General features: G+C 37.9%; 1 protein-coding gene across 2 annotated transcripts in view; it reads right to left on the reverse strand.

Moving 5' to 3' along the window:
- The window catches only part of LOC143382559 (contactin-associated protein-like 3), a 161,371-nt gene that overhangs the window by 58,080 nt on the left and 80,043 nt on the right, over window positions 1-23,248 (reverse strand). For both annotated transcript variants that reach the window (XM_076836723.2, XM_076836722.2), the window contains exons 8-10: window positions 14,045-14,216; window positions 4,946-5,052; window positions 1,091-1,210 (exon numbers count right to left, since the gene is read on the reverse strand). In XM_076836723.2, the coding sequence (XP_076692838.2) occupies window positions 1,091-1,210; window positions 4,946-5,052; window positions 14,045-14,216 (399 nt within the window). The remainder of the gene's footprint in view (window positions 1-1,090; window positions 1,211-4,945; window positions 5,053-14,044; window positions 14,217-23,248) is intronic.

Consider the following 23,248-nt stretch of genomic DNA (forward strand, 5'->3'; position numbering starts at 1 on the left):
TTGCAAATGAATACATGGTTACATGAAGTATGTAGGTTTAGAAACATCAATTTTTTTCCAGAAAAATTCATGTGATTATGTGGATCTAAATAAAGCACTCTTTTTTATATTTATTTTTCAGTTTTTAGTGGACACAACATCTTTATCTTATTTTATGTGGTGCTGAGGATCGAACCAAGCGCCCCGTGCATGCATGCCAATTGTGTTACTGCTTGAGCCACATCCCCAGCCCCTAAACATGGCACCTTAAAAGTACAGAGTAGAACGGTGATTTCTGGGGATGGGCAAGAGGGAAATAGAGATATGTTCGTCAAAAAGTGCAAAGTTTCAGATATGAAGGATGAATAAGCTCTGATAATGTAATGCACAGTGTGATTATAACCACACTGTATTGTATACTCTTTATTTACTAAGACAGTAGATCTCAAATGTCTCACCAAAGAAGAGAAAAAAAAGAAAGAACTATAAATGACATAGGTGATGACTATGCTAATTGGCTTAATGAAGGCAAGCATTTCAACATGTATACGTATTTCAAAACATCTGATTGTATACTTTAAATATATATAATTTTTTGCTCAATTATACCTTAATAAATCCAGGATAAAAATATATATTTTAGAAAGATTCAAAGAGAGCAAAGAGCATTTTTCATAAATTTAGAAATTGAATAGAGGACTGGGAATGAAGCTCAGCTGTAAAGCATTTGCCTAGCAGGTGTGAGGCCACAGGCTCCATCTCCATCATCATAAAAGCAGAGAGTGAACATTATCTGAAGTTTTTGACATTTATTGATGTAAAAAATCATTCATCCTTTTTACTTTAGACTAATAAGCAAAAGACTTAGTGGTAATTATTTCACAAGGAAAGAACGTTTCCAGAAAATAATGACACAACCCTTAACCACCACCTTTTAACTACTTTATAACATTTTTTAACACGTTTTGGCCATCACATTACAATCACAAGGCACATCTAAATAAGCATGTCAACTTAAATAAGCAAGTTAAATGCTTGACTTTCTTCATTTTGGTTTTGTACACAGCAAACACACATAGGAATTTAACTATTACAGAAGAGCTTAACATACCTGTCATGTTGCAGTACACAAGAGCTGGTCCCAGAGGGCCACTTCCATCTGAGTCTATGTAGTAGAAGCCTGAAGAGTTTCCTCTGTGCTTGTAAGCTTCACATGATCGCTCATACAGAGCTGCAAAGAAGACACAGTATCACAGAGGGGCTGTGAGGGAATGGGCTCCTCTCTGCTGCTCATGGCATGGGACTTTTCTCCATGACATTCATCCTGCCATTGCCCTTGGTCACATCTTCTCTAGGAGGGTGTTCTTCCATCTCAATCAGGCAGCAGAAAGATTCAGAAGCACAGAGTGAAAGATTTGGAGATACTACTGTGAATCAGAATCCTACACATTCTTATTTTCAAAATCAAGCAAATCAGACTTCTTGTCTAGTACAAGTTATACCTCATAATATTTTTAAGCATCTCAAGTACACCTGCCTAAATGTTGTTATTATCTAATAATCATTGATTTTTTTAAAACAAAACTTTACTCAGTAATTACATCTTTTGTTCACTTAAAACAATTCATATTTAAAACACATTTTTCCAATGAGTTGAATTTTACATATTAGCAACTTTTAATGCCATTTTAAATTCATTCCAAAAAGACACTTCCTTAAATGCTTTGCAAATTGAAATTTAAAAAATCAAAATATTGACATGACTTTTTAAATTTTCAATTTATTCTAATTCATGACTGACTTTTTAATTTGTACATAAATGCTTTGCTATGTACAAGGCAAGAGATTAAAATCTGCAGATGGTGAACCTAATTGATATTTAGTAATTTTAAATGAGTAGTCAACCTAGTGTGGGTCACACATTGCCTTATCGGAAAACCCTTTGGAAAGCCTCAAATGCAGGTTACAACTGCTAGGAAAGAAATGAAAAAGCATCAGACAAAGTGTCCACAAAGACAGACTTGGGCAGTGGTTCAGCAAGGGACACCGAGACAAGACATACTAATAGGATATAAACTTAGGCCTTTCCACAGCGATGGCCCTTTCTCTCTCTCTCTATACACACACACACACACACACATACACGTGTTTATATATATTATGTGTGTATATTTTATATATGTACAGATATATAACCTATATACATTATGTAACACAAATACACACCATATATATATATATATATATATATATATATATATATATATATATTCCCCCCATTTCAAATAGTTAAGAATGACCCAGGGAGGAGAATAAAAATTATTTTTCTCTCATCTCACAGAATAAAAAGGACAAAGAAATGTCTGCTTAGTTAAAGAATACTACAAAAGAAAATGTTTTTTGTTAAATATGGTCAAGGGTCTAAATCAGAGGCCACCAAATCAAGAGTCCAACTATTACCATCTCCAACTGATGGAAATATAGAGAATATAAATTGTTTTCTCAACATGTTTGGATTTGGACCACTAATATTCACGTTTCCATAAATAAACAAACATGCCAATAACCACCTAGGAACACAGCTCACAGTGATACATACACATATCAAATTGCCTAGGAGAACAAAAAAAGAGGAAGAATGATTAGGAAAAAAAATAATATAAATGGGAATGTAAATATGCAATAATTTTATACTTAGAACCCCAATCCCTGTCCTCTATCCCACATAAAAATAATGGCTTCATGATCACTTGGTTTTGATTTGACAATATCCAACTTTCTTTTGATATACCCTTAGAGAATCACAATAAAATCAATTCATTAACAAATCAAATCATGTGCCACAGGGAGAAGACCCTTTACATTTATCAGTCAAGTTTCTCTTCTCGGTGTTACTTAGAATTATGTTTAGATCACAGCTACTGATAACAAACACATTTAGTTGGTATCTGCTTTGTCTAAGACACTTTTCTAATGTGATGAGGGAGCTGTAAGTAAAAGAGACCATCTCAGTGTTAACTCTGTGACTGTGACCAAAACCCTAGCCCAGGATTTCTAAGGTTAGATGTCTAACTCCTTTCAAAGGAGACATTCCTTAGCAAATTCTTCCCTACCAATGTAAAACTCGGTGAAGATGCGAGTGGAACTGATCACTGGATATAGAGGGGGGAGGAGTCACCTTCTTTTGCTTCTCTGTGGAAATCCCACATCTGGAGACCCAGGGGTCTCATTCCAAACCCACACTAGTTCCCTGACATTCAGTTCCTGCAAAGTTAGATTTATGACAATCCATTCTCTGCATTATGCACCTCATAGTTTGTACCGGAATAAAATTAATTCACAAGGAATAGTTGTTTTTGTTTTTTTTTTCTTATCCCCACTCAGTATTAAATCCAGGGCCTTGCACATGCTAGGAAAGTGTTCTACCACTATGCTATATCCCCAGTCCTTTGTAGTCTTTGAGACAGGATCTCAGTAGGTTGCTGAGACTCTTGTTAAGTTGCCAAGGCTGGCCTTGGACTGGCAGTGTTCTTGCATCAGCTTTACACATGTGTGCACTACAGCACCAGGGCCATGGAAGGGTTTTTTTAATGGTACAATGCTAGTATCCCCCCATCAGGAGGGACTGAAGGAAGCAGACATGAAATGTCATACTCTTCCTCTAAAGACCAAGGGAGAGGGGAAGTGCTATGGAGACAGGACCCTAAATAGCAGGAGTGACACACAAATTAAAACACCAACCAACCAACCAGCAAACAAACAAATCTAAAACAAATAGAAGCAAAAGCTAATAATTAGAAAAACATGAGTATTTCATGGGCTCTGTCATATGCTTCTAGAAACTAATGATTAGTGGTCAATAAGATTTTATTAGCTTGAAAACTAAGTAAGCTGTAAGTAAAAGGGACTATCTCAGTGTTAACTCTGTGACTGTGACCAAATAATCTGTGTTTATGTTTGTGTGACAGAGAATAATTCTTGAGGAAGGAGATGAGTGGTATTTGACAGTCCTGGCTCCAGTCTCAGAGCTATAAGTCTGCTGTCTATCTTCTCAGCCTCCTTCCTCCCCCAAGTGCTAAGTGTAGGTGATAATAACTCTTATCTCCTATGGTTGTTTTGAGTATTCAAGGAGTAAAAACATGCAGAGGACTAAAACTGGGCATGCACTTGATAAATTCTGCAGATATTAATTCTTTCCATCTCCTTCACTATCAAACAACAGCAAGACTGGGTGGGACCTGAAAGTTTACTATTTTCTCTTCATTTTGTAGATCTACTGCCACATTTACTCCTTGTCTGATACTTCTGAGGTGTTCCTCATTCAATTTTATATTGACATCCTTGCCACACATTTTCTTTGGAATCAAGAAAGAACTGAGAAGTATATGTGTACCCAGATCAAGGAACAGAACAAGATATCACATTGTTTGTTTTTTCTTTTTCTTTTTGTTCCAGAGATTTAACTCAGGGGCACTCAACCACTGAGCCACATACTCAGCCCTATTTTGTATTTTATTTAGAGACAGGGTCTCACTGAGTTGCTTAGCACCTTGCTGTTGATGAGGATGGCTTTGAACTCATAATCCTCCTGTTTCTGCCTCCTGAGCCGCTGGGATTATAGGCATGTCTCACCACACCCAGCTCAAATTGTGTGTTCTGGGTGAAGTTTATTTATTTTTAACCTCCTGCTATATTTTATTTTACTACACTTATTTTCCCTTCGCTGGTTCTTTTCTTTTCCTTTTTGCTCTCTATGTTCTTCTATTTGATACTATGAATTTTTAAAGCTACTTTAACATCAATGGGAAATAAAATTGATCAAAAATAAAGCAGCTGAAAACAAGTCTGTAAAAGACTATTGCTTCCTGTTTTCTGGTACATGGGTGCATGGACACAAACACATATGCACAAAAGAATGAACAGGATATAAGAACAGAAAGGAGAGCCAGTGGGTTGTGTGGCTTACAGGAATGGCAGGTGGCTCCCACGTAGCCAGTGTGAGTGCAGTCGCAGGAGAAGGTGTCCCAGGACTGGGAACATTCACCCCCGTGTTCACAATAGCTGGGCAAACACCTAAAGAAGGACAGACAGACACACTGCTGTTTCCCACATTCAGTCATAATAAAATGTGCATGTACAGGGAAAGATGAAGGACAATAGTCAACGGAAACATTTCAACAGGACCAAAGACTGTCCTCAAGGTCACCTGACACAACTACAAGTTTGTAAGTGCAGTAGATTCTCATGTATTTGTGACAGATACATTTTCAACACTTTGCTTTTTATCAGAAAAACTGTTTGCTTCTTATAAAAACCTAAGATTGATTTCATACATGATCAGGATATAAACTACTTGCAACAACCATAGACAGACACACATTTCCCCTTAGTCCCTCCACACCCTTGTGATGTGACACTGCAGATCTTTCCATCCATGGCATAGCCTGCATCTCTACCATGATTGTAAGTTGGGCATGTGACCAAATTTAACCAAAGAGACATTTTAACAACACAATATTTAGTAATTTAATGCAAAAAGAACAGGTTTCTTTTGTAAATCTCAAATATACTTCTGGTATGAATACAACAAAGTTTTTTTGCCTAAAAGCACAACAATCTGATACATGTGTTATTTTCTAACTTGCCTGCATTTCCCCTAAGGTCCATTGGCTTTAATTCTTTATATCCATCATGATTTTTATGTATAAAAATTTGCATAGATAAATACAACCTTGTTCACAAATCTGAAGCAGTTTATAAGATCATGATTTATTCTTATTCCCTCTTCACTCCAGTTCATTGTTCAAATTGTTTCCACACAACTGCTAGCAAATAGACTGAAATTCATCATATCATGATATTTAGGAAAAACAGAAAACTAAAAATAAAACATTGAACAACCATCTTTAGAAAGATACAAAGTCAAGAAATTTCCCCTCTTGACCATACACACAAAAATATAAAGGGTGAGAGTACCAAAGCAGGACTAAATTAAGCAAAAAACTGATAAGATCCTAAAACTGTATTAGGAATGAGAGATTCACAGCAATAGTAAAATGTTTGCTTATGAGAAGACAATATAGAGCTGGACAGGGATGTAGTTAAGTGGTAGAGAACTTGCATAGCATGCACAAGACCTGAATTCAATCCCCAATACATTAAAAATATAATAATAAGGGCTGGGGTTGTGGCTCAGTGGCAGAGCACTTGCCTACCATGTGTGAGGCACTGGGTTCGATTCTCAGCACCACATAAAAATAAATAAAGGCCTACCAACAACTAATAAAATATTTAAAAAATAATAATAATAACAACACAGTAAAGTGTGAGCACTTGGAAGTGCACAGAAAAGCAGGTAGCTCCTATTCTGTCCCAATGTTCTCTGTTGCTCCAGGGACCAATTTGCAAATTTAAAAAATGCAAAAAAAAAAAAAAAAAAAAGTAAAATAAACACCATCAAGTGAAAAGTAGAAAACCCAAAAGATAAAAAGGAATAGCTGTCTATTTTACTTTCTTTCCCCCTCTAACACTGCACAAATTATACTTCCAGATGCTGAAGTTCTTGTAGATGTCACCAAGCATTATCTTCTAATCTTTGGTTTTCCTTGAAAAAAAAAGGAAAATCTTCAATGTCAATAAAAAATAGGAAACAGGCAAATTTGTTTTTACTTTAAGAAAGAAATATGTATTTGATTTTGAGAATCTACTGGGATAATGCTTATTTGTAAATTCTGACAGTGTTCAAAACAGAGTGTTAATCTTAAAGTGATCGATGTTGAGAATACACTGATAATCAGTTTATACCAGTGAAGGTCACATTTATATTATGAGATTCATACAAAAGCCTGTTCAGCTTACTTTACAGAGTGAATGCTGAGGATGGGATACCCATACCTTGCAAGTCAGCAGGTCAATTACATAGCAGTGGAAGGAAAAGAACAAAATATAACAGAGATACCAAAAGCCAGACATTTCATACCAAACATTAAAAAATCTGAACTAGTTCTAGTCTGGTTTAGCTGTTCTCTGTAGTTCTGACATTATTCCTTCTATATGGATTATACAGGTGGTATCAATGCCAAGCCCAGGATGTTAACTAGAGAGCTACAGCTTCGGGCAGGAGCTCTGGCCTCCATATCTCTCAGCTCTAGCTTTGCAACACTTATGTGCTTCCTGAGATGGCAGACCCACAGTAGAACCAACAAGGTGCTCCTAGCCAGGATGGTGGAGTGGCCATTCTTCATAGCGTAGATGTGGTAAGTGGTGGTGAACTTCCCAGACCTGGCATGACAATTCCTTTTCAGCCCCAGTGTTGGGAGCTTGTAAGGGGGAGGCTGAGGGCATCCTGTATCTGAGGCCTGGTCTTTATGGGTCTCTCCTGAGGAACAGAGTGCCTCACCCTAATACCACCATCCTGACCTTTTATGGCTGGGTCAGAAATATCCCTGAGCAGTACTCTGAAAATGGTGGATGAGGAAGAAGGTTGAAGGAGTGAACTCTCTTGTCTATAATGTGAAGGACAAGACTGTGACTCTGAAAAATGGTGTCCAGGTCCAGGTGAGGCCCATAACTCATTTCCTCTTGGAGTTAAAACTATGAACACAGAACACAAAAGCCTCAACTGTTTGCAAAAGTTACAAAACTGCCAATTCTCCTCTTGAGCTTGATGTCTGCTTCTTCCAAGGAGTAGAAGGAGTAGAAACTTTGGGATACCTCTGTCAAAGTTAATCCTGCTTTGTCATTTGGGACACTGACACTAGAATGAAACCCAATTTCTTATAAGAGGACACACATGAGCACTGACAAGAGGCCTTCCAGGTTTCAAGGAAAAGAAGCCAGATTCAGTGTTAAGGGTTGGAAGGTACACTTCACAGGAAAAAACAGTGATGTCTCTTCATCCCCAGGGCTGGGGGGGCAGACCAACCTGCTTACCTCTACCATCAACCCCAGGTCCTCTGAAGCTCTTACTTCAGTGGCTGCAGTTACTGGCCTCCTCCAGGCCTGAGGGCTTCTCCCATAACCCCAGTCCCTACATTCCTGGCTAGATCGTGAGTCCACAGAGAGGACCAGATGTCAGATACAATGAGAAAAAACCAACATGTCAGTGTACCCCACCACATTGGGTGTGTGCCTATGTGAGAGCCTGAACATGCATGTGCTGGAATGTTAGTGTGCCCATTGTAAGAGTATACCAGTGTATTTAAGTGTGCTTGAGTGTGTGCCTGTGTGTGCCCTTGTGTGAATGTACCTGCACATGAGTATGCATAAATATATCTGTGAGAATGTGTAGGTACATCTATGAGTATCTTATCTAACTTGAATATAGTTCACTGCCAAAGATCTGGGGTTCATGGGGAGCCATGTGCTCAGCACCCTGGCACTGTTTACACAGCAGTGAGTAAATATCAGTCTTCTCCAAGAACAGAGTCCATGAGAAGGTAGCTCATGGCTCCTCCAAACACTGCATGGGCCTGAACATGTATAGATTCCAAGAAGATGTCAAGCAGAGTTGATGTAGAAAAGGGGAACAAGGATTCAGATACCTCTTAATACTTTCATGGTTCAAAAATCGTTAAGAGACCAGGGTTTTTAGCCTGGTGGGGAACTGATTCTGGCAGTCAGTTAAATTATCCAGCATATATTTACAGGGCTTGAAGTGGGAGAGGGTGTATAGACTTGCTCATAGCAGCTGCTATGGTTGGAACATGTCCCCCAAACGTTCATGAGTTGGAAACTTTATCCTCAAATTTACATGTTGGCTACAGTTAGAGTAGCTGGAGGTGAGGCTTTGGGAGGTAATTACAGTTAGGCAATGTCCTTAGGGTGGGTTCATCATGATGGCATTAATGGCTTTATAAGAAGAGGAAGAGAGACCAGAGGTGAAACACTTGCTGTCTCACCATGTGTTGATGCAGTAAGAAGGCCCTCACTAGATGTTTCTGTCCCATCTTGGACATCCAAGCCTCCAGAACAGTGAGCAAAATAAACCTCTATTCTTTTATTTTATTTATTTATTTTTAAATTTTGAGACAGGGTCTTGCTAAGTTGCTTGGACTTTGCTAAGTTGCTGAGGCTGACCTTGAACTTGTGATCCTCCTGCCTCAGCCTCCTGAGTCACTGGAATTACAGGTGTGTACCATCATACTCAGCTAAACCCCTATTTTTTGTAAAACACCCAGGCTGTGGTATTCAGTTCTAACAACAGAAAATTCTAAGAATAAAAGACACTCATAATTAAGAGGAGAAATTCAGTTCACCACCAATGAGCCATTTCGTGAATAGGCAGAGAGAGGTCTTGTTTGCAAATGACTGAGTAGAAGCAGGATCATCTTTTCTCAAATGATAAGCTAAAAAATACATCTCTGCTTTTAGGTGAAAACTCCTGTAGGTGACACATCTCAGTCTCTTCTCAACTTTAAGGTTGTTTGCTTCTGTAGTCCTCCCCTATATCAAGATTTAATAGCTGAACCTCTGGGTCCTGCCCTTCCAAATATCCTGCTTCTCCCACATCATCATTCTACTGAATGACACTAGCCTTTAACCAGCTCTCTACATGGGTTTAGCCTTGACTGTTCCCTTGCCATTACCCCAAACGCTTGCAGCAAGTCAACTGGTGATTCTGCTCTCCAAAGAGTTTGTAAATCATTCATGTTTTCTGATTCCCTAGTTTATCTTATCCTTATTTTTCACTTGAGAGAAATTGCAGAAGCTTCTTACCAGGTTTCTTGGCCTCCAATCATACACTGTCTCTCTGTTTTCTGCACCCAGGTCATGTGTCAAGACTCTGTGCTCAGAGTCTTGCTTATACACACACACACAAGTGACTTCTTAACTTCAAGTCCTTTAGCAATTTCCCAGGGCATCTCAGATGATTTAAGCCTTCAAGTTAGCACCCAGGCCTCTAGCCTGATGTAGCCCATGACTGGAGAGGCAGCCCCATTTCCAACACCCACTGATCTTCTCAAAGCAGAACTTCTACACCAGCCATCCACACAGGGGTCAGAGTCCCCCTAGCACTGGGGACTTGGACAAAAGGCTGTTACTTCTACTGCCTGCCTCCAACTGAATTGACTTACCCACCTTCTGCCCCATTCAGGTATCTATTCCTTTTCCTTGAACAGCATGTCTTGACCCAACAGAAATGAGACAGCTCTCCACATAGTGCCAGAGAACCTCCCACTCCCCACCAACTTCCATTTCATCCTATTTACTACAGAATGGATTGGCATAATTTTCTATAAAGGGAAAATACTAAATATTGTAGGCCTGTAGGCCACATAGACTCTGCCAAAACACACAGCTCTGCAATTATTAGGAGAAAGTGAATATAGACATTATGCAAATGAACTGGTATGGCTGTGTCTCAATTAAACATTATTAACAAAAGCAAGCAGCAGTCCCTGGACCCTGGTATGTCAATTCCTAAGCTGTATCAAGGCACAGCTTCTTCAGGGTGCTGGTAGCTCAAACATTACATTTCAGAACCCATGGGGGTGGCCTGACTAGGGCAGAGTCAGGCCCCTTTACCATCAATTTGAAAAAACAAAACAGTTCATTGTTTTCCTTTCTGGTATTTTCAAACTCTGTACATTCCACACTTTTTAATAGTTTGAAAATTATTGTTAAAGGAATAAATAATATTATATTTTTACCTTAAAGTGTTCTGGGACACAATTTTTTAAAAAGTAATAAAGAACTCTAAATTTGTAGTAATTTTCAATTTTTTGTTTAAAAATAAAATGTACGATATGTGCTGTTGGAGTTGGCATAGAGAAGATGAATACTCAGCCTGAGACCATGCAGATGGGAAGAGGTGGCAATGATGGTCCCACCAACAGATAAGAAAAAACACTGTGACCAGAGTTAGAAGAAATTGAAATCTTAATATCCAAAACACAATTGGTATAATATACAATTTCCCATTTCAACTACTGTCATCCTTGAAGCCTATTATTGTTCAAATATGGAATGTCCCCAAATTTCATGTATAGGAAGCATGGTCCCTAATACAGCAAGGTTCAGAGGTGGGGCTTTTAGGCAATGATTAGGGCTCTGCTCTCATCACTGGATTAACCCACTGATATCTGAATGGACTGAATGGAGTGAGACCTAGCTGGAGGAAGTAGGTCACTGGGAATATGACCTTGCACAATATCTATCCTGGGACCCTTCCCTTCTCTCTCCCTCTGTCTCAGCATGTGCTCAGCAGCTTTCTTCTGCCCTGATATTCCACCGTAATGTTCTGCCTTACCTCAGGGTCACAGCAACAGAGTTGGCCAACCATGGACCAAGATCTCTAATATCATGAGCACAAATAAATTTTTCTTCCTCTTTGTGGGTAGGAAAGCTAACACAAAGTTAACACACTTGCATGCCAAAGCAACTGGCCATTTTCCCCATAAAGCATCTCTTGGAACCACCAGAAGACAGATCACTCCATGTAGATGCATCCTGATTTGGCTCAGGAAGGGTATTTATGTTCCTGTCAGATTATAAACATCTTTTCATAATCTTTTTTGTCATTTGAGCCAGGAATGGTCTATATATCAGTAATTATTAATTCCTTTGCCAGATGGATATGTTATAAAATCCCCTGCATTATTATAATAAATCATGACTGTATATGAACAAATATGAATGTTCTTGGCAGACAGAGAAGTGGTCTGGGTAGATGTTTTGGTGCAGTGCAGAGGGCTGGTGAAAGCTTGGAATTGGGGATGTTTTTTTTTTTTTTGTCCTGTTTTGAAACTAATCTATTTTTTATGGTATATTGGACATGTAGTTAATAGGTATGGCCTAAAGAATAAGAGAAAAAACAATGTTTTTCTTATTAGAATGAGGGCATATTTTTAGACATTAAACCATCACAACCATAAAAACTTACAATTAGTGACTATATTACCATACAAAGTACTCTCAGCTATTTTCATAACAACTTAGTAGCCATTAACTCAATTTTTACTTAAAGAAGATTCTTTAATATTCTAGAAATCTCTAAGGAAAGGTACATACATACTTACACATTTCTAAGGACTTTTAAGTGTGATATGGAAAAATCTTCCCATTTTGGTGACATTTATACATATGCTTATGTATACTCATATATATATATATATATATATATATATATATGTATATATATATACACACACACACACACACATACATATACATATATTATATCAGGTATTAAACCCAGGAATGCTTAACCATTGAGCCACATCCCCAGCCCCAACTTTTAAATTTTTTTTTTTTTTGAGGCATAGTCTAAGTTGCTCAGAGCCTCACTGACTTTAAATTTTTGATCCTCCTGCCTCAGCCTCCTGAGCCACTGGGATTACAGGTGTGCATCACTGTGCCTGGCTCAGATTCTTTACATAAGATAAATATTGAGAATTTACCACACTTTGTAAGGTAATTCTGGCTATACTAAAACAACTTCCTGTGAGTTCCACAATTATACTGATAACTTAGGCAACTGCCAGTGAAATATGACTTCCAACCTTTGACCTCTAGCCCACTGGGCAGTTGTCACCCTGGGTAGGAGCTCTGTCCTGAAGATACCAATGTCAAGTGTTATTTTATGTCATCACATCAATAGCAGATGTCGTTGTTTCTGTTCATTTAATTCTCTTCTTAATTATTGTCCATCATTGCCAGAATATTTATATGTTGAGCAAGGAAATGTACTTCATAAAATTCATGCTCTGTAGCAATCCTTGGACTAATAAAGTAAGTGACATGGATTCTTAAAGGAAATCAGTACCCCATGATTTGATGTCTGTATCCTCTCCTGACACTGAAACTTGGGCACCCGAGCAGGCTGCAGTTACTCCTTATGAATGATGGCAGTTTCTTTGCCATCTCCCCCATCCCCCAAAAATCTATATTCTGAAAATCAGGATTGTAGGTTTCTGACTAAAATTATTTGTCTCTTTTATTTCACTACAAAAGAATAAACTGTGAACATGACAACATAAACATTTGCATTTAAAAAATCTGAGACAATATTTCACATACTGGGGAAATATGGTCTTTATGAACACACTGCCAAATTGCAATTGTGACTTAAAGTTTATTGGCTATGACATGAAATTTCAATTAGTGATAAATTTAGAATAAGCTTCTTGTACAAAGTATTTTACATAGCTATTTCAAGAGGTTCAGAGGCATGGATGTGGAAAGATTTAAGGAATTTGTTTATGTATTCAATATAAACCTTTTGCACACCCTACTTCAGAAAAGGCATTAAACTGGGTATATCTGGTACAGGAAAAAAAAAAATTTGTCTATATGGCTAAGCTTATCCTTTTAGCCAAAATGATTTAAAAGTTAGATGATATGGTAAAGAATAAAACTTGAATAAAATTATAAGGCTTAACAATTTTATTATACTATAGTGATAAACCTTTGCTTTTCTTATCATCTTCATTGAACTAGTGCAGTGCTTAGCTCTGGGGCAACTGGGGAACCTCTTTATTTCTTTGCTTACAACATTGCTAAAATTCCCTGAAGCATCAACCTTTTCTTGAAACAAGATTTACTTCTCATTTTCCCTATAGAAAAGGGAGCTAACCACGTATGACTTTGATTTACTGGCCCTCACTGATCCACTATCTTTTTAGAATAGTCTAATCTGTTTTCTGTAATGGGACAATTTTTAAGAATATCTATACTTGTCAGTATTTATTCACATCAGTGATTACAAGCATCAGTAATACTCTGTGAGACTTTAAGTGATTTACAGGTATAGGAAAGGAAAATCCATGAGTGTGTCTTCCAAGACAACACTGTTTGAAAGGAACAACTGTTTAAAACCAAAGATGTTGTCCTCTTATTTTCAATGTGTTACAGTTGGATCTTAAATATTCCCTAAAGGTCTAAGTGTTGAAGACTCAATCCCTAGCCAGTGGAAGGTTGTGGAATCTTTAAGAGGTAAGCCTGCTGTCATGAAAGGCATGAAAAAAGTGTGTTTTTACAGTTGTGCCTGTGTTTTTAATTAAAAGAAAGAAAAAAAAAAAAAAACTGAAACAGGTGTGCTGTAATGATCTAGGATGGCTCCTACCTGTCTGTGATGCCACAGGAGTCTATCTGAAGGTCGCTGAAGTTTCCCAGCACCCCCTGCTGTATTGAGATGGGATCCACCACTGTGCTGCCAATGGAGATAAGCTTCAGGCAGCCCTGAAACCCTCCCAGGGGATTTTCACATTGAGAGCCAGAGCTGTTGTCAGGATAGCCTGAAAACAGAGACAAAGACAGGAGAAAACCAACAACTGTAACAAAGCTATTTCACAGTATAAAGACTGTTGCTTCCCTGTTTACAGGCACCTGAGAATTAGACTTCCTAAACTACCTGGAAAGGTCACAGATAAGAGGATGATAGTGGGGTAACAAGAAGAAAAGCTGTAAATAAAGAGAGAGCATGAAAATAATCATTAGAGTCAAGCTTACGGGAAGACAAGAGGAAGAAAAGATGTACAATCCTTTGATTTAAGCAAAGCAACATGAGAAAACAATACTTGTAGCATAATACTAGACCATATAAACTAAAAAACCATGTGACAGTAGTACCAGAAGAAAATTATAGGCATATCAATACTGGCTAAGTTTAAAATGTTTGAAAAGTAATTTTAAATTGAATATTGAAATAAATATGCTGAAATTGCCTAAATATTAAGTTAAATATCTACTCTAATGTGCATTTGCACATGTATACATACACATAGTTTAATATTTTATAATTTTGGTCATATAAATTTAACTTCTCCCGTTTCTTTTGAATGAGGCACTTTAGTCAAACATCTTTCAACATTAATGAACAAAAATTAACAAGTGTTTTTACAATGATATAGCACTGCAAATAAGAGAAAAATTAGCATCTATAATAGTCCATTTATAAAGGGCAATATTAACAATTAAATTTTACAAGTCCTGCCATCCCCACCATTAATCAGTTTTCTGTAAGTTACAAACTGCATTTCCTATATAGTAGTTTCATCTCACACCTCGATTTCTCTAGATGACTGTTATGGTTTTGATATTAGGTGTCCCTCAGAAGCTCATGTGAGACAATGCAAGAAAGCTTAGAGGTATAATGATGGGTTATAAAAGTCTTAATCTAATGTGTGTATTAATCCTCTAATACAGATTAACTTCACGGTGACTGTAAATTGGTGGGATGTAGCTGGAGGACATGGTTCCAGGGGGTGTGCTTATTTTTTTCCAGGGGGCATGCATATTTTGTCTGTGGTGAAGGCAGTTTCTCCCTCTCTCTCTGCTTCCAGGTGGCATGTCCCCAGCTGCTTTCCTCTGCCACATCTTTCTGCCATGATGTTTCGCTTCCCTCCAGCCCAGACCAACTGAGCTAGTCATCAATGGTCTGAAACCAAAATAAACTTTTCCTCCTCTGAAATAGTTCTTGTCAGGTCTTTTGGTAACAACAGTGAAAAAGCTGATTAAAACAATGACAATGATCTTATAACAATGAAGAGCAAGGACATCTCTTTGAAATCCAAATCAAAGCAAGAAGAGTCCACAGCATATCCTTCAGCCCATATGCAGACAGCAAGCACTTGAGTATTTTCTCACCCTCTATTCAGTTTCCCTTCTCAAACAGTCTCAGGTTTTTAGATTTGCATACTGCAAGATAAACAATGAAAAAGAGGGAAGTAAAAGAAAAGGAAAGAGGATGCAGTACCTGTAAAGAGCTTTTGTAATAGGTAACTCTTTGAGAAAGTGGACACTGCACAATACAGCCCAGTCCTCCACCCATAGTGCCTTTTCAGGACTGAGGTGGGCCCTCCCCAGGGTCTTAAGGGATCCTACAAGCTTCCAGTGACAGCCCTCTTAGGGGCTACCCAGCATCCAATGATGCAGTGGAGAGATATGGTGCCTGAACTCCTTGGCTCATCTGGGACATCCCCAAGGAGCATTGCTGCTGAGTCTCCCTGAAGTCTTCTGAGTGTTCTGTTGTAACAGCATTACTGCAGCTCAGCTATGTCCCTCATCCACCTCCAGTGGCTCTCTCAACTTTCCAAAGGTTGTTCCAAATTAATTCTCCCCACTAAGCCACCTGTGTAAGAATCTCCCACAGAGTCAACTTTCTGGGGAGCCCAATCTAGAACAAAGAAAAATACAATTTCAAAGCATTTATTGAATCCAATACTTAATTTTCATATGCAAATGTAAAAATTATACAGAATTTTAAAAAGACGGTTGTAAACCCTAAAAATTATAAATTTTATGAGAAGTATAATTGGAAACAGTAATAAAATAGTGGAGAACATTTATTTATTCTTTGCTTTAAAAAATTATGTTTCATTTTATTATTTCCAGAACTGTTTTTAAACTTTGTAGATATGTTAATATTAATTAATTATCATCCTTTTTTGCTACATATTTTCCAATGATTTAAATATTAAAGAGTTCTAATGCTGATATTTATAACCTGATTTTTAAGACTAGTTTACTTTTTCAATTGAAAAATTTGTTATTTGACAGGTAACTTGAGAATTAATGTAAGGAAATGACAGGGCTGGGTGTTGCAGAGTACTTGCCTAGCACATGTGAGGCACTGGGTTAGATCCTTAGCACCACAGAAAAGTAAATAAGTACAATAAAGATAATGTATACATCTACAACTAAAAATATATTTTAAAAAGAAATGACAATAACCTACATATACAATAATTCAAGATATTTTCACTAAGCACCAAGTAGAACAGTTTCCAATCTTTTTACCAAAATCTCCTTTATCAAAGACTGCCCCAAACTTAGATTTTTAATCAAGAAATTTAAAGCTGCCAATCAGAGCTTCCAATTAGCATAAGATGACCAGGTTAAATCCTTATAATGTGAGTAAAAATAACTTGAAAGCTTTAACCTTTACTTTTTGGGGGGTTGGGGGTACCTGGAATTGAACCCAGGAGCACTTAACCACTAAGCCGCATCCCCAACCCTTTTTCTATACTTTTTATTTAGAGATAGGGTCTCATTGAGTTGCTTAAGGCCTTGCTAAATTGCTGAGGCTGGCTTTAAAATTGTGATCCTCCTGCCTCAGCCTCTGGAGCCACTGGGATTACAGGCATGCACCACCGCACCCCACTGTAACCTACATGCACCCCACTTTAACCTATACGTTCTAACTGAGGGAATCAGCTGGTATTAGGAAGGAAATTATAGGTTATAGGTCCACATGCCAAATATCATCCACAAAGCACTGGAACAAAATGAGTAAAAAGTATCATACTTTAAGTGAGAACAAAGTATCATATAAAATATATGATCTTATATCTTCAAGGGAATAATTCCCAATTTCTATGGGCATACAATGTAGCAAGGGGTACAGAATCAGATAGTGCCGCAGTCTGGCTGGGCACAAATCACGAGCCACTCACAGCTTTGTAGATTCAAACAGCAATTCTTTATTCCCGATCTCACACCGGCCTTCTACAAACACGCTCTGGGGAAATCCACATTCTCTGCCCAAATCCACCTCTCCAATGGTCTTCTGTCTCCCCAAAATACTGTCTGAATCCCTAAGAACTCAAGAGGAACTCAGGCAGCAGGATACGCCCTTTTCTTGGGGAACGCCCTAAACTCGGATTATCCTAAACCCGGAACACCCTAAACACGAACACCCTAAACACGGATCTGCCCTGGTCCTTGAGCAAGGTCACCTTCCAGGAGTCATTCCACAAAGCAACATGGGGGTACACTGGCAAGGAAATTGTCATACCTACTTGGCTAATGGCTCCCAGCAAGATAGGATTCACTAACCCATAAAGGAGAAAAAAGGATGGACAATGGGAGGAATAAAAAGTCCTGTGCCCTGGAATGAAATGGGAAGGGTATTTGGAGCCTTCATGAATCAGATGGCATCCAGGCCAGACTAGGAACATGAGTGGATGTCTGCGCATATTGGGGAAGAATCTTCAAGGCTGGAGAGAACAAAATGAACCAAGCCACTGACCCACAGAACTTCTATTCAAAAGAAAGCAGAGTGTTTGTTCTGGGTAAAGGGATGCAATCTAATAAGAGATGTATGAAACAGAGAAAGGAACACTTCCTTCAATGAAAGGACAAAGTACCTTTTCCAGTGGAGACACTCTGTGCACTCTGTGGAGGTCACATAGCTAAGGATCACTATGCAGGTCACCCAGAATCCCAAGGCTCTAGATACCTGGCATCAAATCCATGGGCAAGAATATTCCTTCATGTAAACTGTCTCTTCTCCAAAAATTAAAACAACAACACAGCAAACAAAACAAAACTCAAAAGTATAAGAATCAGAGTGAGCTTTGACCCCTGGTGCTTCACTGGTGTCCCAGCTGTCATGCTAGGGAGACAGGGTCTGCTTTGTTATTCACACTGGTTCATTACTACCAGGCATCCAGCATATCATGTCCTAATACAGCTCCCCTCAAAAGCAATAAACACCACACAAAACATACATTTACTTAAATAAAAAGAAGCATCAAATTAAGGATCTACTATAACACTACGACACTAACTTAGCATATTTTAACCCTTTTGTGACCCATTTACAGAATATGTGCACTCTATAATGTGCACTCTATAATGCTCTGGAATCCTTAGAAACATTACATTAGATTGCTGTTTTAGTCAGCTTTTCAACTGCTGTGACTAAATGATCCAACCAGAACAAGTGTAGAGGAGAAAAAGTTTATTTGAGGGCTCACAGTTTCAGAGGCTTTAGTCCATAGAAGGCTGGCTCCATTCCTTGGGGCTTAAGTTAAGACAACATCATGGTGAAAAAGTGTGACAGAGGGAAGTGGCTCACATGATGATTACAAAGTAAAAAAAAGAGTGACTCCACTGGCCAGATACAAATATATACTCCCACACCATGCCCCAATTCTCACCTCCTCCAGTCACACCCTAACATTTCAGTTACCATTCAATTAATCCCTATCAGGGGATTAATTTTCTGATTGGGTTAACACCCTTACAACCCAATCATTTCTCCTCTGAACTTTCTTGCATTGTTTTACACATGAGCTTTTGGGAGAACAACACATCTAAACCATAATAACTGCTCTTCTTGATACAAAGTCTTGAAACAGCAAATTTACATATTATTCTATCAATAAAGGCCTACAATCGAACTCCTCCCCTGATTCTCAGACTACTTTGATATTTTTTCCCCTCTGAACATAACAAACTAAAAGCTGGAGACAAAAAGATTAAGACACATAATAATGGAAACTTTTTATAAAACAAGCAAGAAGCCTTAAGAAATTATGTCGGGCTGGGGTGTGGCTCAAGCGGCAGCACACTCGACTGGCATGCGTGCGGCCCGGATTCTATCCTCAGCACCACATACAAAGATGTTGTGTCCGCCGAAAAACTAACAAATAAATATTAAAAAATTTCTCTCTCTCTCTCTCTCTCTCTCTCTCTCTCTCTCTCTCTCTCTCTCTCAAAAAAAAAAAAATCTATGTCATCACACTAATACTCTAAACTTTGCTACAAACCCTCATTTGGTGTTATGAAGTGAACTGATCAATATAATCAATAAGTCATAGATATAGGTTACAGGTATAAGGCAAGATAGAATAGATAATCAATAAGTAACAGACATAAAGACTACAGGAATAAGGTAAGATAACATAGATAAGCAATAGTAAGACATAAATTCATCAGGAATAAGCCTAAGTAATAGCAGAAAAATCATGTAACTGTAAAACATAGGATTTATGTCAGAGGATAAGTCAGTGTGTCAGTATAGTTATAAATAAATATAAGCAAGTAGGTTAATATAGATAAGGTTAGATTAACATAGCAACTTGATCTTATAGCCTTGCACAGGATAAAAGACATAGGGTTTATAGATATTAGTAAAATGACAGGTGATTCATTAGTCACTTGCAATAATTCCCGCCTTACTAGGATTATGGGAATGGGGTCACTGTAGTCATTTGAGTTAAAAAAAAAAAAAGTGACTATAGAAATTCCATCTTACTTTCTTTGTTACTGTTCCTATGAAGAGAGAACTGCATGAACCCATTTTTAGGAAATAGAAACTAAAGCTGTTTTCTTATAGTAGAGGATAGGAAAGGTAGCAGAATACAACAGTCACTAATATGGCACTATATAAAATTGTGGATGTGTAACCGATGTGATTCTGCAATCTGTACTTGGGGTAAAAATGGGAGTTCATAACCCACTTGAATCTAATGTATGAAATATGATATGTCAAGAGCTTTGTAATGTTTTAAACAACCAATAAAAAAATAATAAAAATTTGTTTTTCTGTACCTTGTACCCCACAAATTGTACCCTACTCAGGATGCAGTGGTGGTCATGGTGAGCTACATCCTTGGTTTGAATGCCCTTGTGGGTCTACATGACTTTGAGATTGTAACCCTACCAACCCCTGTCCAAATTCAGGATGTGACTGTCTAGCACCTTCTTGAACCCGGGACTGTGGTCAACTGAACTGCAAAGCTAATGCTTTTTTTTAAGATTCTTTTTACCGCTTGCTTGCTGACTGGAAAATTCCAGTACTGCCTGGAGCCCAAAGGCCCACTTATTAATATTTTAATTTCTGCATTTGGCTAGCTTACATGATGATAAGCAAGCCACTGAGTTATGGTTTTTGTGTTTATATTCTCCTTGGATGGATCAGGAAGCTGCTTTCCTCTCACAGAGTTTGAGTCTCTACTGTGCCTGACAGTCCCTGGTCAGGTAAATAAGGCTCTCTTTTGATTTGAAATTCGAACTTAGAGTGCTTTCTGGAGTGGCTCCCCATAATATTTGTTCACCAAGTTATAGACGTTTTAAAAAGTACTCAAGTAATTAACACTTCATATAAACAGGGGGAAATTTTTAGGTGGAAACAAAACTGACACCAACTCATTCTTTGGCAATCTTCTAAAATGCCATGCCCAAACAGAGGGACATTTGCTCACACAGAGAGACATCTGCACAGGGTGCCTTGGGTACCTGGAGCACAGAGATACTGCCAGACACCTGCTCTAGGTAGACCAAGGAGCCAAGAGGGGGCTTTTTATGTCACACATAGATGTCCTCCAGCACCTGCTATAGCCCGTGCCTTAGCTCTGTGAAGGGCTTCTGCACTACTGTGTCTTTCAGTTGCAATTCATTCCTTAGTTTTGAGACATCCTCTGTGATTACTTGCTCTAGTTTCTAGAAAATAAAAAACTGCAATCTTTTATGTGGGGAAAAAGCATCCTGTCTGTCTCACAATACCCAGAAATTTATGGATACACTAGACAACACCAGTTCAAGTTGCCTCCTGATGGTGCCACTGACATAATCCTGACTCACAAGAGAAATAAAGCAAGCCTTGAATGATGACTCCAACTCATCCACTAAGAATTGTAGAGTTTTTCAGAGTGCCAGGCACTGCCAGAAGAAGCCAGGTCTGGCCTAGGAGTCCCCATGGGAGTGACCCGGCCCCCAGTGGGTACCCTGAGAACACATTGCCCAGCAGAGCCACCCTATCTGCAATCACTATTTGACCTTTAAAATCAAATTGGGCAAATAATTTTATGTAGTAAATATTTTAACCACTATACACAGGTATTTTTTCTTTCGTTTCTATTTGTTCTTTTGTTTTCAGATCACTGATGCATTTTCAAAGAACAGGATATTAAAATTCAGCCTCTTCTTATTCCAGCACAATATGTGCTGGCTTTCTACCTAAGGATTTTCATAAAATGCACATAGTTGATTTTCACTTTTCTCACAGTGGCTGAGACTTTCAGAAATGCTGTGCATCTTGACAAATATAATTGAAAACAAGCCAAGACCTGCATCTGGTTTAAAACAATTAAAAGGCAACATGTAATCTTAAATTAACCTCAAAAAAACTTTGATATTTCAAATTTAATGTTACATAAAAAATATTCATTAAACTCCAGAGCCTTTCTTTATGCTTATTTTATGTGCCAATGCATTTATTTTATTTTAATTTTTTTTCAATGCATTTATTTTAATTTGTAAAAGAATTTCTGAAGGGCTGGATGCATTTGGAAGAAACTTGATATATCAGTTTAGAGGTGTCTTCTACTTAGAGTAACTGATTAGGAGCATTAGGAGAAGTAATAGAAACATTTCTTTATTGCTTATTTTTAGTTATACAGATAGTAGAATTAATTTTGATATAAATATACAAGCATGGAATATATCTTATTCTAAGTACCATTCTTATGGATGTACATGATGCTGGGATTGACTATGGTTATTAATGTAAAGACAAAGGAAAAATATATTGGATTCTTTCCACTGTCTGTCTGCTAAGAGCCACAGCCAAGTAATATGATGCATGGCATCATTGTCTTATGTGTTGTATGTTACGTGTGCACATTTCTGTTTTGTGTTGTATGTCTGTATGTGCGTATGTCCATATATCATATATGAGGAGTGCTCATGAATAAATGGATCCGAATTTTTTTTATTATTCATGTGATTTTAATGGTTTAATTTAAATTGGGTAAACAGCTGTTGAGGATTGTTTTAATATGTGTACAAATAAGCAGGTTAACAGATCCGTTTGTTTACTTTCACCTTTCCTTTTCATTATATTTAATAATTCTGTTCAGGATAATGTAAATTGTTCTGAAAATTGCTTTCTTAGTACCTGTTGAAATGTTACATATTTTTTTTTTTTTTAGCATCATTGTCAAAATTCCTATTTTCATCCCAGTGCCGGTGAAGACAAAGATGAAACCAAACTACAACTTCTTCGATAATTATCACAACAAACTGTATAAACTGATGCATCAATTAATAATAACAAGTAATGCTCATTCAAGGAGTCGATTTATTTTGGGAGGATATGGACATATTGATAGATTGCTCCGCTTTGAAGTGCTTACAGAACTTGCCTGGACTATGTATCACTTGTATGCATTGTGATCTATCTGTTGATGCAGCGAATTATGATAGTGCTGGCGTATCTTTGCTGATGTGTCACCAGTGTTGCAATTTTTCCTAAAGAGCTGTCAATTGACTTGGTGTCGTGGCATTTCTATATCCTCCTCCCTTCTACTAGTGATGGTCTAATTTTGGGGGCCAACAGAGGTGAGGCAAAGAACCTCACCCCCCCCACTGGTGCATAGGCCTATCCACAAGTATGGCTATATGCTGGACCGGTAGTCAGTGACGGGTATGATCCAATTGCAGTGGTATCAACCTAAGACAGGAGGCTGACGCCTAGAGGTCAGTTTTCCAATGATGGGTAAAAACCATATGTTGAATTGGACTACCTAACAGGCACGGT

The sequence above is a fragment of the Callospermophilus lateralis genome, chromosome 17, assembly GCF_048772815.1.
Source record: "Callospermophilus lateralis isolate mCalLat2 chromosome 17, mCalLat2.hap1, whole genome shotgun sequence".
NCBI lineage: Eukaryota > Metazoa > Chordata > Mammalia > Rodentia > Sciuridae > Callospermophilus > Callospermophilus lateralis.